The following is a 20544-nucleotide window of genomic DNA, read 5'->3' on the forward strand; positions in this document are numbered from 1 at the left end:
CACACGAAGAAACCACAGGCGCGAGGAAGGCTGGGGGCGGCTGCGGAGGCCGAGGCAGCCGCCCAGGGCCCACTGTTTCTGGCAATCAGACTCTCGCAGGAGATCAAGGCCAGACAACTCTTGCAACAGGGTTAACATGAAGTGGAATTCAGCTGGAGTGCAGTGTAGACTACTCCAGCGAGAAGCCACTGGCCCCGAGGGGGACATCGGGCTATGGCTGTGGGCTGAGGTGTAGATGCCTGCACACCAGGAGGAAGGGGCTTACTGGCAGAGGGCAGTGATGAAGGAGATGGAGGGGAGGGTTCGGGCTGAGAGACAAAGGTCAGCCTCGGAAAGGACCCCTGTCCCCTGGGACACAGAAAGGACAGCGTGAAGATGGGTCCGGGCTAGGCAGAGCCGATGCTCTATTTTCCTGAGAGAGAATCTTCTCACGGCGGGCAGGAAAGCAAGGGGCTGCTCGTGAAGAGAGGAAGGGGCCCAGGCTGGGCAGGGCTGGCGCGATGGGCTCTCCCATTTCCGGCCCTGGCCCCCCAGGCTGGCGACGCAGCCTCCAAGCCTGCCTGCTCTCCTGGGAACACGCACTAAAACCACCCCTACTCGCTACGTTGTTTAGTTGTTTAGAAGACTAGGTTTAAGTGAGGTCAGGTGTTTACCACGCCCCAAAGATCTCCCGTGTGTGGCCGGCACCTCAGAAAGGACAGCACCGCACCACTGGGGCCGTTCCCCTGGGAGGTGGGAAAGGGTGCAGACAAGGCCACGAAGCTAATCTGAATAATCTCGCTCTGCCTGAAAGCCGCCACCTGTAACATTCACAAGAGCTGCAGCAATAGTACTGTCCCCAGTTCTAGCAACTCAGAGTGTAAGGAAACGCCAGAGTTCCAGCAGTTTAGACTCGGAACTCCATCCAGAAGGAAGGGTTCCGGCGGCAGACGGGGTCCTTACGGAGAATCCCAGCACTCGAAGGGCGGCCCCGCATGTGCTACAGCAGCCGTAAGGGGAGGCGGGTTCCTGCCCCTGCAGGTACCGACCTCACGTGAAGACAAACCAAAGTGGTGGAAGGTGGTCCGGAGAGTTCGGGGAGGGCAGAGGCGAGGCTGGGGGACGTCACACAACATGTGGAGCCACATGCTCGCCCTTCACAAGGCGACGCCGCTCCGCCTTACGCATCGCTCTGGGTTTTATTAAAGCTAAACCACAAGCCCCCCTTCCCTCACCACACAGAACACTGGACAGCCAGGTCCTGACTCAAGCGGCTAGGTGCCGGTTTCCGCCTAGGACATCAGGCATTACAAACCAAACCTGGGCTCCTCAGGCCACTGGTCAATAAACGGTTTAGAAACCGACTGTGCAGGGTGTGGTGTCTCTGCCTCTGCACACGTGCAGTCCCCGCCAGTCCCCAACGGGGGGGGGGGGGGGTCTGCCGGGTCACAGCTGCCCAAGCCTCTCGAGCCCAGCGCCACCGACGGCGGGAAGGCGAAGTGCTCTTCTCTTGCTTCATCTGCAACACCTGGAGAGAACTCTTACAAACCATCGAAGGGGAGGGTAGCCAGACACTGGTAATTCTAGGGACACAACAATGCTCAGAAAAGAAGAACAGTCTCCGTAACTTGAAAAAAGTAACTAAGAAATGAGATGCAAGAAGGATTATTTACTGGTTAGGTACTTTTTTATAGTAGCTGCATCGGGCCTGGGGTCAGTCTTCATGGCAATGTAAACCGCGAGCGCCGTCTGGTCGATGTGAGAAATGACAGCGTTGGCAGCTTCCACGATTTCATTAAGTCTTTTCATTCGTTCCTAGGGAGGGAAAAAAGGAGAAATCAGAAAAGCAATGGGCGTGTCAGTGAGCCCACCCAAGTCCCTTCACCTCCATCCTAAACGGGAGCGTCTGCTGGCTGCCCGGGGCCGTGTGGCGCCTCCGAGCGTGGGGGCCACCGCGCCAGCATCTCTAGAGAGGGCCTCATTCACATTCCCCACCGATGTCACATGGGGAGAACGAGCAGGTAAAAGGCTGTCATAGAAACGTCAACAGCCTTCTGCCGAGGCCAGTCCCCTCCTGGGCCTCTCAGAAACGGGACCGGCTGTGTTACTCCAGCCACGCGCCACGTGGAAAGAGAAGGAAAAGAAACAACCATGGGCTGATGAGCAAAGTCTTCCTAGCTGATGATTAAAACCGCGAAGGCGGGAATCCCCACCAGTGCACCCAGAGTCTAGCCATGGTTGCCAGGGGCTCCAGGGGCCCTGGGCGGTCTCTTCCTCTCTTGCTGGTCTGACACGTCTCTTTTCAACACCTGCAAGTTCACGCTGCACCCTTGACACTTTCTGGTTGGCTCTAGTGCTCTCCTACCAGCCGTCATTACCAGGCGAGAGCTGGGCCATGTTAAGACAGACTATGGCCAATCTTAAAAATGCGCCAAGTTAATGCAAAGCAGGAATTCCTCTGCTGAAGGTGTCTGGATTTGCAGCCGGCCAGGACCACTGCTCCTGACGTGAACGTCAGAAACACAATCCTGAGGATATCTTCTTATCTAACCCTCCTCCCACGGACCAAAACGAGGAGCAGGGATCCTGGGCTGAGCTCACAGGAACGGCTACGCTCTGTTAATTCCCTGAAGATAGTTCATAGAACCTTCAATTGGAGGGAACAGGTTTTCATTTGGCAGGAATACAAAACAAACACAAAACTGCATTTTCCCTGAACAACACAAACCTTATCTCACGTTACAAATAAAATGAAATACTAAGACTGAACCTGTCCAACCTTTTCAGCATCCAACTGATGAAGTCTTGCAACGTACAGAGGAAGATAATTAGGGTACGTTTCCTTCAGTTCATTGTAAATGTCACTGGAATCCAGCCTATGTATGTAAGACAGAGAGAAACATTATTTCTTTTAGAAAGGAAACAGTTTGTCTTCCCTATTATTTAATATTATTTTGAAGTCCCAATCCACAACATAAGGCATCAATCTGAAATATAATTACTGACAAGAATTATTATTTGCAGGTCGTGTAAATAAAAATTAAAATCAAATTAAAAATAAAAAACCTAGAGAAGCAAATCCAATGGAAAATTATTTCAATTCAGAGTTACATAAGAGGGGTGCCTTGGTGAGCATCTGACTCTTGATTCTGGTTCAGGTCGTGACCTCGCAGTTGGGGAGATGGGGCTCTGCGTCACGGCTGTGCTGATGGAGGGGACACCTTGGGGACTATGGCTCTGCACTTACGGCCTGTGACTGTTCAGAACGACCCAGGCTCACCTGGGTGGCTCAGTCGGTTGAGCATCTGACTCTTGATTCTGGGGAAGGATAGAGAGGGAGAGAACCCGAAGCCCACCCTGGGCCTCGAGGCCGCGAACTGTGAGACCATGACCTGAGCTGGGGTCGGGAGCCGGCGCTCAGCCGGCTGAGCCGCCCTGGCGCCCCGTGAGCAGCGGACATATTCTTGAGCACATGTTGCTTCTTCAGCTGCTGCAAACCCTTACTATCATCGCCAGAGGTTGAAAGGTTGATTTAAAAAAATTTTTTTTTTGCTAGTTTCTGGGGGGGGGGTCGGCTCCTGAGACTCCCACTCTGTTATACCAGGAGTCAATCTCTGTAATTGCAAAGGATTCACTGTTTACAACATCCTATGATCAGCCAGAGGCTGACTTAAAGACTGTGGCTTCTGGTGGAGATGCAGTCTACCTGTTTTTTTGTTTTAAACTTTTTTTCTTACTGTTTTATTTATTTTTGAGAGAGTGCACATGCACGAGCAGGGGAAGGGCAGAGACAGAGTGGAACAGAGGATCCAAAGTGGGCTTTGACAGTTCCCTTGTCAGTAATTTTACTGATAATTTCAGATTCCGAGCCAGATGCAGGGCTCGAATTCATGAACTGATCATGACCTGAGCTGAAGTCAGACGCTTAACCAACTGAGCCACCCAGGTGCCCCTACGGTCTAGTTTTAAGTGAAAAGGTACGTTTGAATGTGGGCAGACGCTGTGACTGTTCAATCCTTGGGAACTATGTTCACAACATGAGGACGTGTGTTCTCTACGGGACCCCGTGATGGCAAGGACGCACGCGCATCAGCCCACACAGGTCCCACAGAAGCACAGTGCGCGGGGAGATGCCGTGTAACACAAAGGGGAAGAGCAATCGATGGGACTACAGAGACCTCACGTCTGCCGTGTGAAAAGTAAGCCGCAAGCCAGCAATCAAGCTGGCGTAAAACGTGAACGAATTCAGCAAAGCAGTCTTGTTTTTTATGTTAAAAAGTGAAAAGAAGACTCTCATGTCCCAATAGAAAATCGTGAAGGACATGCTGGGTGTGGGAGCTCACTACGAATGCCATGCTAGCGTTCAGAAAGCACAGATGGCGTCAGAACGCCAGGAAGGCAGTGTAGGACCGCGACATGGTTCAGCGCCGGCAGCAAGACTGTCTCCTCGTGGCCCGGCTCACTGCTGGCCGAGCATGGGGAGCAGCGGGCCCGCCGGGCACGGCGGGGGGGTGACTGGGATATTCGCCCCATAAGGCAGTTTGGCAAAACAGAACACAACAGTTTTTAAGCCTTAGGGACACTGATTAGGTAATTATACTTTTAAGATGCTGTCTAGGGGTGACTCGGTTGAGTGTCCGACTCCTGATTGTGGCTCAGTCATGATCTCACAGTTCGTAAGTTCGAGCCTTGTGTCAGGCTCTGCACTGACAGCATAGCATGGAGCCTTCTTGGAGTTCTCTCTCCCTCCCACTCTCTCTGGTCCTCCCCCGTTGAGCTCTCTCTCTCCCCCCCGCCCCCCCTCGCTCATGCTCTCTCTCAAAATGAGAAATAAACATTAAAGAAAAAGAAATGCTATCTGATGGATATTTAAACATTTTTTTAAATGCTTATTTATTCTTGAGAGAGAAACAGAGTGTGAGCTGTGGAGGGGCAGAGAGAGAGGGAGACATAGAATCCAAAGCAGGCTCCGGGCTCCAAGCTGTCAGCACGGAGCCTGATGTGGGACTTGAACTCATGAACTGTAAGACTGTGACCTGAGCTGAAGTTGGACGCTTAATGGACTGAGCCACCCAGGTGCCCCTAAGGCATATTTTAAAACACTGTATGTATAAAAATGTCCATCACAGCATCACAGAAAAAAGCTATAAATGTACACGCCAAATAGAGCATTTAAGTAGGTTATATTCTATTAACAGGACCACCAACTACATGGTCATTAAAAATGGTATTTTAAAGGACTATTTAAATGACTTAGGAAATACTCGTAATCAAATATAACTGGAAAACTAGGACACGTATCATCCGCACAGCTACATGAATAAATGCAGAGAAAACAGTAACAGGGCAATGGCCAGCCTTGGAGAGTAAGCAAAACCGTAGTTCCTATTTACTTTATATTTTCCAATAAAATTATCTTCTGAGAGCAAATCAAAATTAAGTGGTTAAAATAAAAGCACGTCTAACCGTACTGTCCACTGGTAACATTTCTGAATGTAGCCTACGAACCTGCACAGGACACCGTCCTAACCAGAAAAATACAAGCACATCCTCAGAGGATCAAAATCCATCAAAAACTTACTTTGTCATCCACTGAATTTTAAGATCTCGTAATGCTTCAGTGAACTCCTCTTTTAAATCTTTCTCCTTTTCTGATTCTTTTTCTTTATCTTTGCTGCCATTCTTAGTCTTCGTTGGAGGAGATATTAGGTAGTAGTGAACAGCGATCACATCCTATGAATGTGGAGAGTCTCAGGTTAACATGCTTCATTTTGCACAATTATGATCATCTTCCACACCTGAGTGTCACAGAACACAGCCTGTGCTGAGCTGTTCTACGTCATATTCCAGATGCTAAGGGCCACAATACATAAAAATTTCCAATCTGTGGGGGCACCTGAGTGGCTCAGTCAGTTACGTGTCCGACTCTTAGTTTCGGCTCAGGTCATGATCTTATGGTTCATGAGATCAGGCCCCATGTTGGGCTCTGTGCTGACAGTGCGGAGCCTGCTTGGGATTCTCTCCCTCTCCCCCACCCTCTGGCTCTTCCCCGTTTGTTCTCCGTCTCTCCCTCAGAGTAAATAAACTTTAAAAAAAAAAAATTCCAATCTGTGATCAAAGGAATTTCCTCTCAAACTTTAAAGTACTGTTGCTCCTAAACCTCCTTTAAAATAAAGGAAGTCAAGGGCACCTGGCTGGTTCAGTCTGTGGAGCCTGCAACTTTTGATCTTAGGGTTGTGAGTTCGAGCCCCACACTGGGTGCAGAGAGTACTTATGAATGAAACCTTTAAAAAAATAAAGGAGGTAAGGACAAATTTTCTTCCATTTGAGTGTATTTGGTACTGACTTTTACTTGACAGACTAATTACACAAAGTGCTATCAAAGTCTACTGACCTTTCACATCTTAACACCTGAGAAGGAAAGGAAATGACTTAGAATTTTAAAAAAGAGACTCCTTGCTAAGTAAATTTAAAGAGAAATTTCTTTTTTCACTCAATCGACAGGACTTGCTGAGGCCCACAGTGAGGCTCTAGAAGGTGAAGAGCAAAGCAGACAAGGCCCTTCCTCACCCTCGGGGAGCCTACCTGAGCAGGGCAGACAGACCACACGTGAGTAATGACCAGTGGCGGTGAGCCCCACGGGGACAGGAAGAAGTGAAACAGGAGGCGGGCACAGAGAGCAGCTGCTCAGACAGTGGCGAATAGCGCAGGCACGGTGGTGCTGGAAAGCCACGCGGAACAAGGGCTGCCCGTCTACGCAAACCCATACAACCTAAATGGACGCGCCTCAGTGAGCCTGACCGACCGAAATGAGGACAGGGAGAAGAGTCTGAGGACAGAAGAGGACGCCGCCTAAGACCCGGAGCGCGTGGTCTCGGCGGGAGCAGGTGGGCGGCAACCACATAAGCGGGGCTGACGGACTGCGGCACAAGAATACAGACTTCATTCTAAATGTGACAGCAAGGCTACAGGACAGTGTGGACAGGCAGTGGCATGAATACAGCCTTCTTTCTGCTCTTTGTTTAATGACTCTGGAACCTACATGGATGAAAAATGTGAGTCTGTTTTTAGTAGCTCTTCCTACTATTTGAAGAGTGGATGACAGACGGCCAAAGTCGAGGAGGAGGGAGACGAGCCGGGAAGCAAGGCCAGAATCCCCAACGCTGCCCTGACATGAAGAACAGGCTGGAGACGCGGAAGAAGTGCACGGAGCAGAAATCCACGAGTGCGGAACCGACAGCGGCAGTGCTGGGGTTTAACGCTCGGGGACACAGAGGACTGGGCAGGGCTCAGGGAGGGGCAGAGGAAGCCCAGCCTTGATCCGAAGCATTCTATGGTCTCAAAGATGCTCGGGAGTGAGGGACGCGGACCCCAGAGGGGCTGCAAGGCTGAGCCGGGGGGTAGAAAGGGGGGTGGCTGGCCCCGGGACCGGCAGCAAGGGCTGGTACGGCGACAAGAGATGACAGAGGCGCTGTCCCCGTGGACAGTGGGGGACAAGGGCGGACCGAGAAAGGGATGCAGACAGAGCGGGAGGTAAACAAGCACAGATGGTCCCTTTGAGCAGCTTCGCTTTGAAGAGAGCAGAGCCATATAATTCTATCTAATTACATCTATTTCCATCTCTTCTATTGAAGCACAAAAGTCTTTCCTGATGAAAACTAACGCTTTATCTGGGACATCAAGCCCCGCACTAGACTGGCGAGATCTGTCTGTGGCACAGTAACCAGGTGCCCTTGATTAAATCATTATTTATTAGGTCAATGCTCCAATCCTATCTTCGGGTTTACGTTAAAAATGCTGCTAAATCCAAACCTCAGATTTGTTTTAATTAAAAAGTTCCTAAAACTGGAAAAAATTATGTTATCAAGAAGACTTTTACTCCCCTCATCACAGTAATTTCAGAAAAAAACTTTATACAGGTTGAGTCAACAAAAAAAATAGTATTGCGAGCCTCCACCTTCCTCCAAATAGGAATTTTAGGTGTAAACGCAACACATACACCCCACGTTAGCAATCCTCACGACTCCATCACGTAAGGAGCCACTGCCGCGGGGGTTCTGCCAGCGCCACCACGTCTAACGGCACCTTGGGCAGGACGGGACCATGCGCACCCAGCCGAGCCGGGACCGCACCTGAGGGACTGGGGAGACGCAGCAGGGGTCTGCTTGGGCCCCCTCCTCCCAACTTCACCGGCCTAAGTGGGCACTGCCTCGGGCAAAGCCGAGTGCAAGTGTCTGCAAAACCTGAGTGGCTAAGGAACCACCGAGCTCCTCTGGGGACCACTTCAGTGTCGTCGTGCAGCATGGACGCCCTGCTGAGGAGGTAAGGGGCAGAGGTGGCCTCGGACCCTCGGACTGCAGTCCTATTCCTTCCGGAATCCACTGCATTAGGACGTAGAGACTCGCTGCAGGCGGCGGCCTGGCTGCCCACGTTGATCTGCTCTACCGAGAGCCTCCCTTAGATCCCGTCCTCCTTGCCTGATTAGGGACAGGGACAACGGTCAGCAAGGGAAGGACTCTGTTGTGAGGGGATTCCTCCTCGGAAGCTCAAAGGGAAGGAGTTTGCTATTAGGTTTTAGTACAGAAGACAGAAAACAGAACTGAATTTAAAATGAGCAATCCACTCAATTTAACTTTCGATTAACAATGAACTCTAACAAAGATCTATAAATAGAAGAAACGAGGTACCATGGCAACCATAAACAATCATTAAAAGCACAAGAGACAGAGTTTATAAGGAATGATCTTGAAGTGGGGGAAATCAAGGTTTTGTGATAAACATCTAATATATGAAATATATCAATTAGCAATTATAAGTATTAATAAAATCCTAGAAAATTTGGGGGGACAGTTATTTTCTTATTACTAAAAATTATGAACATGGCAGCTTTAATTCCTAATCAACAGAAAAATGAATTTATTTTTTGTTTTATTATGTTCACCTCTTTCTTTTGTCAGTATTTTTACATCGCACTTCTCAAGGACTTAGTATAGGGGCAGTTTAATAGAAATCATTTGGTACCATTAAATCCTGAGAAATCTTGATTATGATTTAAAAAAAGCAAGAAGAATGTTCAGAGCAGAAATGAAGTTCGCTACAGTTGATACTTAACAATTAAAAAAAAAACCACACACACACCATTTCCACTATTCACCAAGTATTTTGACAGTGTTTGAATTGGACCATTTGCTTTAGAAAGTCAAATCTACCTGCAAAACTCATAATTATTCTTTGGGCAACATAACATACTGCCATTTAAGTTTTGGTTCAAAAATTACAATTTTAATTCTTAAATTATTAATAACTAAATTAAAAACTTTAATACTTTATACAAACTGGCTATTTTAAAGATTAGTATCATATTTGAATGCTATTTATCATGTTAAAAGTAACTATATTCTTTCATATGACAATAAACTTAAAATAGGCAACCTAGGTTTTCAAATCAATGGTCACTGAAATCCAGAGGAAATATCCACTGAGGATTATGCACCAAAAGCGAGCTGGTTCAGGCAGTAGAGACATCTTTTTGGTAATGGGACTATAAAACTATAAAAATGATTGTTTTTAAAATAAAAGCTTCACGTGTATTTGCATTGAAGACAGGGAGAAATGAGAAGAGGGAATTCTAGTTGCCACATTCCTTATACAAAGGTTTCCTAACCAGGTGATGATAACCTTCTTACTCATTTAATAGTTTCTTATCTCGTACAACAGAATCCAAACAAAATCCACCCAAACTCCCAGAAGGTCAACCAAAATATACAACAGCAAACAATCCCAGCTACTCCTTTGTGGTCAGCACCTTGTGGGCTCCTAGAAGACCTTTTTCTCACTTTCTAAAGTAGTGGCTTTCAAGCTATTTTCAGGATGACCCAGAGATAAACAATTAATAGATAAAAAGAAATTCGTTTTATGAGTCTGATGGATGACATTTCCTACTTTATTCTGTTTCATTTTAAAGCTGGTTAGGTTTCATTAAGTGAATGTACATGGCCCACCGATGGGTCAAGATGCTCGGCTGGGAAATGCTGGTCTATAGTGAAGTAGAAACTCCTTTATCTGGAAAGATGATTTGTTTGAACAAAGTGTTTACCATTACATAGTAAGACAGGCACTTCACAAGTCTTTTTAATAACGGAATTTTATCTGTTCTAAAATGGTGATCTTATTAATGACGGTATTTTACCTGTTCTAAAATGGCGATCCCCAGTTTCACATCACTTTGAATTAAGAAACAGTATTATCTTTCATTTATATCTTAAAATACAAATTCTCCATGCAATGCTTCCTGCTTGAACATGAGAAATCACTAAAATGCCGAATGAGGCCAGTAGGTCTTCATCAGAGAGCTCACTGAATACCTACACCCCTTTCTCCAAGTACACCCCAAGTCAAATCTTGCTTTTTTTGAGTCCAATATGGCTCTAGCAGCCAATGAGGCATTGTTTAATAAAGCTGCAGAGAAGTGGATCAGATCACACACTAGTTATGGTCTTAAGCCTGCTCGTGCTCTTAGCCGAAGTTTTAATTTGGGGTTGATGGTCTGTACTTCCATCCCTCCTGCCCACTGCTCTCTCTCTTCTTCCAGAACTAGGACAACGCCAGGGCAGGGCATACACCTTAATATTTTAATGATCAAATCATGCAATTTAAAAATGTTTTTAGACTTCAAAAATACTTGTTTTGGCTTATATAACTAAGAAAGACAATTATATTCGTTTCTCTTAGGATTTTAGGTATGCAAATTTCAAAGACTACCATTTGGCACCATCATCTATAGTTAAGAAATGAACAGCATTAGTTTTTTTTTCCCCCATATACATATAAAACAGGGGTCTTCCAGTGATTTATGGCAGGAAAGAAAACTTCAGGAAAGTAGTATGTCAACACTGATAAGCTAAAAGCACTATACTGCAGAACTTAAAGAAAGGAAACTAAGGGAGAGGTTTTTAAAAAAAAAAGATTTGTAATAGTGACAGAAAAAAGTTTAATAATATGCAAATAAGGCTTTAAGACATCTTTCTTAAGAACTGACAATCAGTACCTTTTTAAATTTTCCTTGTCGTTTTGCTGCAGACTGCCCCTGGGAGTTAGAACGACATTCTGTAAGAAAGCATGCACAGTCTACACAGGACGGAGACGCCACCTCGGTCTAATTGTCTTCCGGCTTACGTCTCACCTGCATGTGTCACAGTGCTTAGAAGGGTCAGGTCTACAATCACAAAGGCAGGCTTTTCAAGAAAGCAACACTGCCACTCTCATTTTAATATAAACATGCTCCAATACATTATCCCTATGAGCAAATGTTTTTCAACTCTGTATTCGAAAAACTGAGGACAGCAAAATCCATTAGTTATCAAGCAACTCTTGAAAAACATTAAATTTAGCTGAAGGTCCAGCGTCTGATTTCAAGGACATCACAACAATCACACACGCCCAGCATCATCATTCAAGGTGACTGTGAAAGGCAGAAGTGTAACAACAGTCCCCTTCCAAGGACCACACCTGCGAGCCACACGACTAGGGAGGTCCGAGTACACTGTGCTGAGTACCGACTCGGTACCTGTAGGTGCTTGCTCTCTCAGAACAATCGACCCGCAAGTCATTACCTAGTAAGCAGTAAATACAGTTAGTCCCACACTTTTATCATTTAGTTTCACAGCTGCCTCTGAAAGAACGTGGCCAGGAGGTAGTACCTTGCTCTGAACTGCTAAGAGTGCATTTTTAATAACAATGGTTTTTCCTAGGAGGCAGATGGCCTGAGAAGAGTTCTCTGGGTGAGCACCCCGTCTCCCCATCTAGGGAGCCCCACCATGGAAGTGGCCCGGCTGTCCAGGAAGTGAGGCCCACAAGAAAAGACTACGCTAGGACTTCTTACATTTGTATGAGTTCCAACGTCAGTGACTACTGAGTCGCTTCAAATGACACTCAGGTGTATATATAAATAAGTACAGTTGGCCCTTGAACAACAGGGGGCTGGGGGCACCAACCTCCCACCAGTCAAAAACCCTTGCATAACTTCTGACTCCCCCAAAACTCAACTACCAGCAGCCTCCTGTTGACTGGAAGCCTTAATGATAATGTAAACAGTCAAATAACATATCATTTTGTGTACATTCTTATAATAATGTAAGCTAGAGAAAGGGAGATGTTCCTGAGAAAATCATAAGGAAGAGAAAATACATCCACAGTATCGCACTGCACTGAGTAACCAAGCAAAACACCCAGAGAGAAGCTGCCCCGTGCAGTTCCAACCCCGGTTGTTCCTGGGTCAACTCAGCATCCACTGAGATGAGACCCAAGAAACCTCAGGGCAGACGGAACTCCCGAGTTATGCTTCCGTGACAGGGATAAGTGAGCTTGGGTTCAACAGTGGCAAGAGGCTTAAGTCTGCTTGTTAAGAGGCATGAGCTCTACTCGTTTGATAGCGGCACTTACAGACCCCAGCGTCAGGTGACAGACTACTATCAAAGAACTAATGCTAAGGAGAAATGCAAACCTGGAAGAATGACAACTTTTACTGGCCCTGAAATAACATGGTGACCCAAGGGGACAGACCCATATTGACACTCTTCTCGTAATAAATTTGTAATGAAAACAGATGGAACAGTTGTAACATTTATCTCTAAAATGTAATGACCAGAAACATGTTTTTAATAGCATACTTTTGAGAACTGTAAAGGCAATGCCAAAAGAAGTATTTAGTAATTATCTACACAAATATGCAAAATTCCAACGAGAAAGGTGTATACAAGTGAAAAAAAAATACTATTCATTAGAAATCATTGTTTTCTCAAAGTAACCTTAGAGGATGTGACTTATTTCTATATCCACGATATTATGTCAGTGAAGATCCTATAAAATGTTCTAATTTTAAACATCCCATTCACTAACTTTAACCTACATGGTTTATAGGAAATTCAAGTGTATTAGCTATGCAAGGTAAAGTCAATTCAGAACCTCAGTACTCAGACTTAGGGAAAAGAATACTAAGTATTTTAAAATATAATCAAGTATTAATTGACTTTATTAATAATTTGGGAAAAAACTAACTTTTTCCCTCCCCAGGGAGAGCTCTTTTTCCTATTCTAAAGTATGAGAATAATTCCTAATCTTACAAAGAAATGGAAATTTTGGAATAGGTAATTTCAGTATTAAAAACAATGGATACTTACAGCTTTCTTTCCAAGTTCAGTCTTTGATAACGTTAAGGATCCTGCAAGGTAGCATCCAGGTCCCGCCCCTTTAGGTATTCTAATAAGAAAGTTTAAAAGAGAAAAAAAAAACTAAAGAAAAAGCTTCACAAAGATAATCAGGGTAAAACATCAAAACAATTGTATTCTGAAATAATTCCCATAGCTCAGATTTCAAAAATCAAAGGGAGAAATCATCTGAGTCTACAATGGTAAATGACGATGTACTGTAAATCTAGCCCGGTGTAACGAACTTGCATAAAACAAATACAGTATTTAAGACAGACATTAAGTGTAAGCAATGCTGTCACTTACTTGTCATCGGGTAAGGAAGTAACAAAGAATGGCTGATTATATTTGGGTGGTAATGTCAAATTACTTGATTTCTTCTTTCCTAGAAGTGCAAGGCTATGATTTTCATGAATATCTAAGCTCAAAGTATTAGACAGCCTATGAGAAACAATAAATGGAAGATCTTTAAGACGTTCCAAATCACTGATCTGCTCATGACGAATCTGTAGTCGAATCGTATAATCTCCTTTCTCCAGTTTCAAAGAATACTAAAAAAGACAAAGAACATTTGGGAAAAGCACGGTTCAGCCAAGTAAACGGAAGTCGGAGTAAGAGGACAGACAGGAACAGTCAGCACACCCCTGCCTACACACCAGGGCCGGGAGCACCGGGCGAGCGGTCGACGCCCCGTGCAGAGTAAAGGGTGAGGGAACTGAAGGCACGGATGCCTCCCGGGCCCTCGCTTTCCCACAACAATAGGCTATGCGCACACTCTCAGCTACGTCAGTGTCTGCTCCAGACTGACAGGAGCCATAATTTTCTAGTTCATAAGTTTTTAGAACACGAATAAGTCACCACCAAAAACTAGCAACGCCAAGGTGCTGTATAGTATCTGAGACAAATACACGCACATGTGTGCACACATCACCGGTCATCTTTATCTTATAGCCAGAGCACCACCTCTTTATCCCGGAGGCAAAAGGGAGCCAGCGGAGATCCAGGAGAGCAAACCCACTGCGCTCCACCTCGTTAGCCTGGTCGGGAGCACAGGACGCCGTAGCCTGCACCAGTAGCTTCTCGCGAGGAGACTTCAAGGCAATAAGGCAATGGCACTGCGTAACCCAGGCTGTAGTGAGGAGGGGGACTGGGCTTGCTCTGAGAGAAAGGAAGTCATTCCCTGACTAGTTAACTGGAAAAAACCTGCAAAATTATTTTCATTATGTGGATTAAATTATAGACCTTACAGGAAATACCTCATTTCTTGGTAACAAAATTTTAACCAGGGATGAAATTTCTACAAATTGTTTGAATAAAAGGTTCTTTTCCCCTTGATACAGTAATAGTACCAAGCATAGTGCTTGGCATACAGTAAGTGCTAAGTAAACTGCCATCTCATGAGGAAATGAATGTGAGAGTTCAAGTAATCTGAAGACACCGCTACAGTGCTTTTCATCACATTTGGACCTCAGATCGTTTCTAGATGCTCCTATTATCTTAGAGGATCTGCTTTCAACCTTCAGACAGGTGGAAGCAGTGGGCAGGAAGGAGAAATACTTAAGATAAAAAACTACTGTGCTGGCCGGCATCTGCAGGCATCACCCACGCCCTCCTGTACCCAAAACCTGCATCAGCTGACCTTACATGGCTGAGAGATTGTCACAGTCTATTTATATAAGATAACTAACGGAGCCTTGAGTGGTATGTCAAGGAAATAAATACAAAACTATAGGAAAAAACCCAGAAAAACAAAAATTACCATGAACAAGAAATCAGGGATTCATTATCTCAGGAAATAGCTTCTGTTAATTGTAAAACTCACTGCCAATTACATACCTGATGGGGATAGGCATCTCCTGAACCCATTTGTCTTTTGTTCTGGTCAAATATAATCCACAGTTGGCTGTCGAATTCTGATTCATATAATAGTTCACACAGCAATGGGCAGCTTGGAGTTACTTCCCCACTCTTGGGCTATCAAAAATAAGAATGATTCATGATTTACATGATTTCTGATGTAGATTTGTAACACTGTTATTGATGAGATTTTTACATTAAAAGTATTAAAAGCATTTCCTTTTGGTACCAGTTTTTAAAATGCAGAACATCCAATATTTCGGCAGTAATAAAAGGTATCTCTCTTTTATGAGTTTTTAAAAATACAAACCTAGCTATTTGTTTGCAATGATGAATACAATATATATTGTTCAAGACCTCTAATTACTTTAAAATTGAAATTTGACACTGAAATCAATCACCTACTGAACATTAAAAAACCAAATTCGTGTTTCAATACGAGTTCTGCTGAGATCTTGGTGGTCCTACATTAGCTCTTAGAAGCCACATTTACACTAGTCTCAACTACCTTTTACCACTCATTCACCCCAAGAGTTATTCCGACTTCTCACGGTTTTCACACCAGCTCAGAGATGCAGTCCGGCCACCTGCCATCATCAGAAGGCCTCTGGCACTGATGAGACATCCAACCACTGAACAGCTAACAGTGATGACAGAAACTAAGGGTCAAAGCCCAAGTCACCACTAAATTAATGACTTCAGACCTGAAGGGTACATAGATTACCAATCAGTACTTCCCAAAGAATAATTCCAAATTAACCACAGTTAATTACTAGAGACTCTCTCTCCCTTTCTCCCTCCCCTTCCCCACACACAAATACACACACTAAATTCCTTGTCCTTCCATTTTTGACTTTATGATTCATGAAAAAAAGCCAAAACTTCATTTTAAGGTTATACTACATCATATAAACACTTACTTGATGAAAGTTATATGTCAGGATCATCTCATAAAGCTGACGATTATTTGGCAAAATATCCCTTGATCCTAAAGGTTTTGTTTTTGCACTCAGCGGGCTGTAATTAGACAAATGTGTAACCGATTTCATTTACTGAGATCAACGAAACTATAATCAACAAAATCTATGACGTCACAATAAGTGACAATGAACATTCTGAAACTCTGCATATTTTATAATATTTCAGTGTAGTGTATAACATTTTTGTCGTTAATGTATAGAATTCTCTACTGACTGAACCACAGCAACACAGTTTAAATCTTGCAATGTGACAAGAACATTTTCAAACGTCACCACGCAGGCAACACAGAATCAGACACCAGGATCAGGGCAGCTGCTAACACTGTCGAAGGACAGACAGGTTCTGACGTGCTCCCTCCTGTCCGGACTGCAGATGGCAACGTCCCAGGGTGGGTCCTGCAGGCGCCACACCGAGGGCTTCCCTCGCACATTATTTAAGGCTGGAAGCTGCGGCTGGGGCTGCCTGCTAGGGGGCTGCCGGGATTCCGAGGCTGGAAAGTCAGAACGTGCACCTGCCATCGCCAGCACTCAGATGAGTTGGGAAGACGGCTTTCAAAGAGTGTTAGGGATTTCCCCCCTCCCCCCCCACACCAAAGTTCAACATCTGGAGCCCTAAAACACTTAAAATACCGTAGGGTCTGGACCCAGCTCTTCAAAGTTATGCAGGGAGCCAGATCTTCGTATTTCAAGGAGGACTGGACATCAAAACGATTGATTCCTTCTGATGCATGCTACAAAGGATATTCACCAAGTTAGGCTCTCAAACTTTATTAATAAATCATAGTTTTAAACATCTGGACCAAAAATAGACATGTCTAACGCACAGTTTGTCAGCACCCATGAATAAAGACTACCGCTGTTTCCAGCACTGTTGGTAACCTACTCATTAACATTTAAATCCAAACAGTGAGATTGTTTTTCACTAACACAAGTAAGTGACATTAAAAATGATGGAAACGGGGAACTTACAATGTTCAACTGAGGAGCAGTACACACTATTCCATGGAAAGAGATGGTATAGTCAATATTGACGTCACTAAGACTTGCCCACCAACGGGCGATGCAAAACTCAATTGCTTTCCCACCCTGAGAAGAAAAATGAAAGTCACAGATGTGTAAATCCCTGCTCCCACTTTCCTTCAAAATACACAATATAAATAGTAGGTGTTTTAAGGCAAGCCTAGCTTTCAAACTTCTCCTGTTTGCACAGCTGTGTGTGGCGGGAGAAAACTATGCTTGCAGAGAGCGCACAGGCACTTAAGTACAGTTATTTACTCAGAATCCTACAGCACTTGCCGTAAAAGATTGGACGCAGCTTTTCAGAGTACATAAAATAAAACCAAGATGAAAACCATCTGGAATAAAAACTTAAGGCCAAAGGAAAAGCTGTCGGAACAATGATAAGAAGAGGGGTATTACGGCTTCATAAGGCCTATTCAACACCCACAGCTGAGGTGCAGGCTCAGAGCTGCCTGGCAATCGAAGCAAAAGGAAATTACGGTCATTTACATCTTTCTCCCTATTAGAAAAATTAAAAGCAAAAACTATTTTAAGCACTGAGTTTTAAATTAGGCTTCTTAGTCCTCAGGACGTTAGAAAGTGTAAAGAAGGGTTACAGGACAGCACACACGCCAAGAACACAGGAAAAAGTCATCAGAGACATGGAAGGCCCGGCGGAGAGGATACAACCAGGTGAACTCAAGAGGTGGCAGGTGTGAGACCGGACGTCGGGGGCCCCGCTTCTGCGGAGGGAGGAGGACACCACGCGGGAGGGGACCGCCCCACTGTGGCCCTGTGAGTGGGAAGCGGCAGCGGCTGCACCCGTAGAGCAAAATGGCCTCATGGATTCTTAACGACTGGGCACTAGCAACGTAACAGGTAGAAACCATGAAGAAAAGTCGTAAATAAGGAAAGAATAGGCGTGACGAGGAAAGCAATCTGCAGGGGGGTCTGTGTCCCAAGACCTCAGAATCTGGCAGACCAGCACTCTGCGGTCACTAAATTACTGAAGAGTTCAAACAATTAATATCTACCTCCCACTCGGCCTCCACTATCCCATTAAGACGACCCCCCTTCCTCCTTTATTTATTCAGCAGCAACGGAATATGCAGCCCCAATACGCTCCGAATACAAACTATAAAACCAAATTGAAATGCTTAGGTTTGGCCCGTACCAAAAATAAAAAAAGGCATCATTTTAGGATTTCAAACTATTAACTGAGACTTACTAAGACAGGAAAAGCTTCAGTCAGCGTCCCTTTCTCCGGAAGGGAGCAGAACTTGTAGAATTCATGGCTGCGGTACGCCCTCTGCTTCACCAGCTGCACCGCGTGGAGGACAAACTTGGCGGACACCTCAGAGGAGCAGGAGCACACGGTCACCTCTAGGGTCAGACACAGGGTGGGGGAAGCAAAGCTTTAAACTGACAGGACTCAAAACACACACACAAGTACTTTAATAATGCCGACTTCTTAGAAAATAACATATCACCAATATGATGATCTATTCAAAGGAAATGTGCAGATTTCCTTAAAAACAAAGAATCAAAGGAATATGAATAAAGATGAAAGGGCAGAAGACTTGACTACGGAACAGAAACGCATCAGCAGAGCACCCTCCACGCCGCAAACCGCCAACACCAGGAGCAGCAAGCTGTCCGCGGAGGACACATCACACAAAACCCAACTCCCTCTGCTGCCATGAGGAAATGTTAGCTGAGGACCGATCAATTCCTGGTGACGGATTTTGATTTTAGAAACCTCTATTTGTCACCATGCCTAAATCCCCTTAGTATCTATTTATTCAACTTCCTGGACAACTTCTCCTAGTCTCTCCCTCCTGTCTGCTTCCAGAAAGCACATGTGGTTAGCTCTACTCTGAGGCTGAGCCTGAGGCAAAGCCACAGCCCCTGTGAGGCAGAATCAGCATCGTATCTAATGAACGCTGGCACGAATACAGGAAGCTCAGAGAAGGCTTAGTCTCTGGTTCACAAGGGCAAGTGGGCACAGAACTCGGTGAACCTAATCAATTACAAAGATTACAAAACCTAGTGTTGGGCCAATATTTCTAGTTATCTGAAATAGGAATCTGTTGCACATTTCTGGGTTTTGTTGTTGTTTTTTGCTCCCCCCGCCCATGCCCCATTTTACTGAGATACAGTGTATCTGTTATGGACAAATACCAGAGTGTGTCAGTGAAGGGTGTGCACTCTGGGATGTGATATACACACATATATTGTAAAATGGCTATCACAATAAGGCTAGTTAACACATCCACCACTGCACACACTTCCCAATCTGTGTTTTGGTTGTGAAAATATTTCAGATCTGACTAAATAAAGAACGGTCCACTATAGTTACCGTGCTGGACATTAGATTCCGCACACTTATCCACCTTGTAAGTGAAAGTCTGTGCCCTTGACCACCACCTCCCCGGTCCTCGCCCTCCCCCCGCACGCTGCTGATCTCAGACTGCGAGGCGCTCTGAGTTACTTCCATCCTGGATTATGCAATACATTCCTATAAAAATAACCCTGTTTTTAATAGCAACCTAAGCAAATCATAACTAGAGCATTATAATTACTGGCATGTATCATTAAAGATACCAAATTCAGTATTAATCAACCATAGATTTTTAGTATTACGAGCATACATTTTATCAGAGCTCGGTGTCAGACAACTCCAGGGGCCCTGCATGAGTGGCCCAGAGTTTTCAACAACGCAGCTTTGACTCTGATCATTAATACACAAGGTGTTACTCTAAATTAAGTTAAAAATCTTGAATAGTAAAACATCTTAAAATAGCCTGGATGATTTGATGTATGAGTCAATGCAAAATAGTACGAGATCTTATGAATGTTTTAAATCGAACAGCAAATCTAAAGGGTCAGAGGTAGGACTGTTAGGAGAAAAACACACAGTAGAGGTACATGAACTTACTGTGGCCCAATCCTAGCAAGGACAGAATGTACATAAAGGTAAGTGGTCAGTCACGACGAACTCAAATGTTACTTACCAGCCCAGGTTGCACCCTCAGGAACCTCAATAAAATGCCTTCGAATTTGGCCAGGTTTAAAATGTACATCTGTCAAGGCTAGATCGTAATGTGATGATTCGTTTACTCTGAAAATAAAAATATACAGCTAAATGTGATGCTGTCACAAAAAAGGTAAGCCCACTGCTACTCTAGATTTTAATATTAATAGTTCATTAGAAATAAACAGGGATTTAAAAGCTGGTTACAAAACCATTTTCACAGTATTCTCATTTTTGCAACATGTTAGTAGTTATAAGTTCTGAATAGCCCAGTATGGATGATTTTTCTATTTACTTGTCTATGTTTGTCCGTAAGACACACATACACGAATCCCTCATTCACAGGATTTCCCAGTTACTAAAACTGAAACTATCCTGAGTCCTAAATATTAAAACCAAACAAGTTTTGCATCACTGATATGGTCTTTTTTTTAAGGTTTATTTATTTTTTAGAGAGTAGCGGAGGGGCAGAGAGAGGGAAGAAAGAGAA

At 44.6% G+C, this 20544-nt stretch overlaps 1 protein-coding gene across 1 annotated transcript in view; it reads right to left on the reverse strand.

Annotated features, from left to right (window-relative positions):
• The window catches only part of TPP2 (tripeptidyl peptidase 2), a 62236-nt gene that overhangs the window by 7788 nt on the left and 33904 nt on the right, over positions 1 to 20544 (reverse strand). The window contains exons 16-27 of the mRNA XM_029938404.1: positions 20035 to 20141; positions 18249 to 18403; positions 16991 to 17107; positions 16652 to 16752; positions 15962 to 16058; positions 15021 to 15158; positions 13491 to 13735; positions 13158 to 13236; positions 11027 to 11065; positions 5561 to 5712; positions 2750 to 2855; positions 1664 to 1794 (exon numbers count right to left, since the gene is read on the reverse strand). Coding sequence (XP_029794264.1) covers positions 1664 to 1794; positions 2750 to 2855; positions 5561 to 5712; positions 11027 to 11065; positions 13158 to 13236; positions 13491 to 13735; positions 15021 to 15158; positions 15962 to 16058; positions 16652 to 16752; positions 16991 to 17107; positions 18249 to 18403; positions 20035 to 20141 — 1467 coding nt within the window. The remainder of the gene's footprint in view (positions 1 to 1663; positions 1795 to 2749; positions 2856 to 5560; positions 5713 to 11026; positions 11066 to 13157; positions 13237 to 13490; positions 13736 to 15020; positions 15159 to 15961; positions 16059 to 16651; positions 16753 to 16990; positions 17108 to 18248; positions 18404 to 20034; positions 20142 to 20544) is intronic.

This window comes from Suricata suricatta, chromosome 4 (genome assembly GCF_006229205.1).
Source record: "Suricata suricatta isolate VVHF042 chromosome 4, meerkat_22Aug2017_6uvM2_HiC, whole genome shotgun sequence".
In the NCBI taxonomy this organism is placed as follows: domain Eukaryota; kingdom Metazoa; phylum Chordata; class Mammalia; order Carnivora; family Herpestidae; genus Suricata; species Suricata suricatta.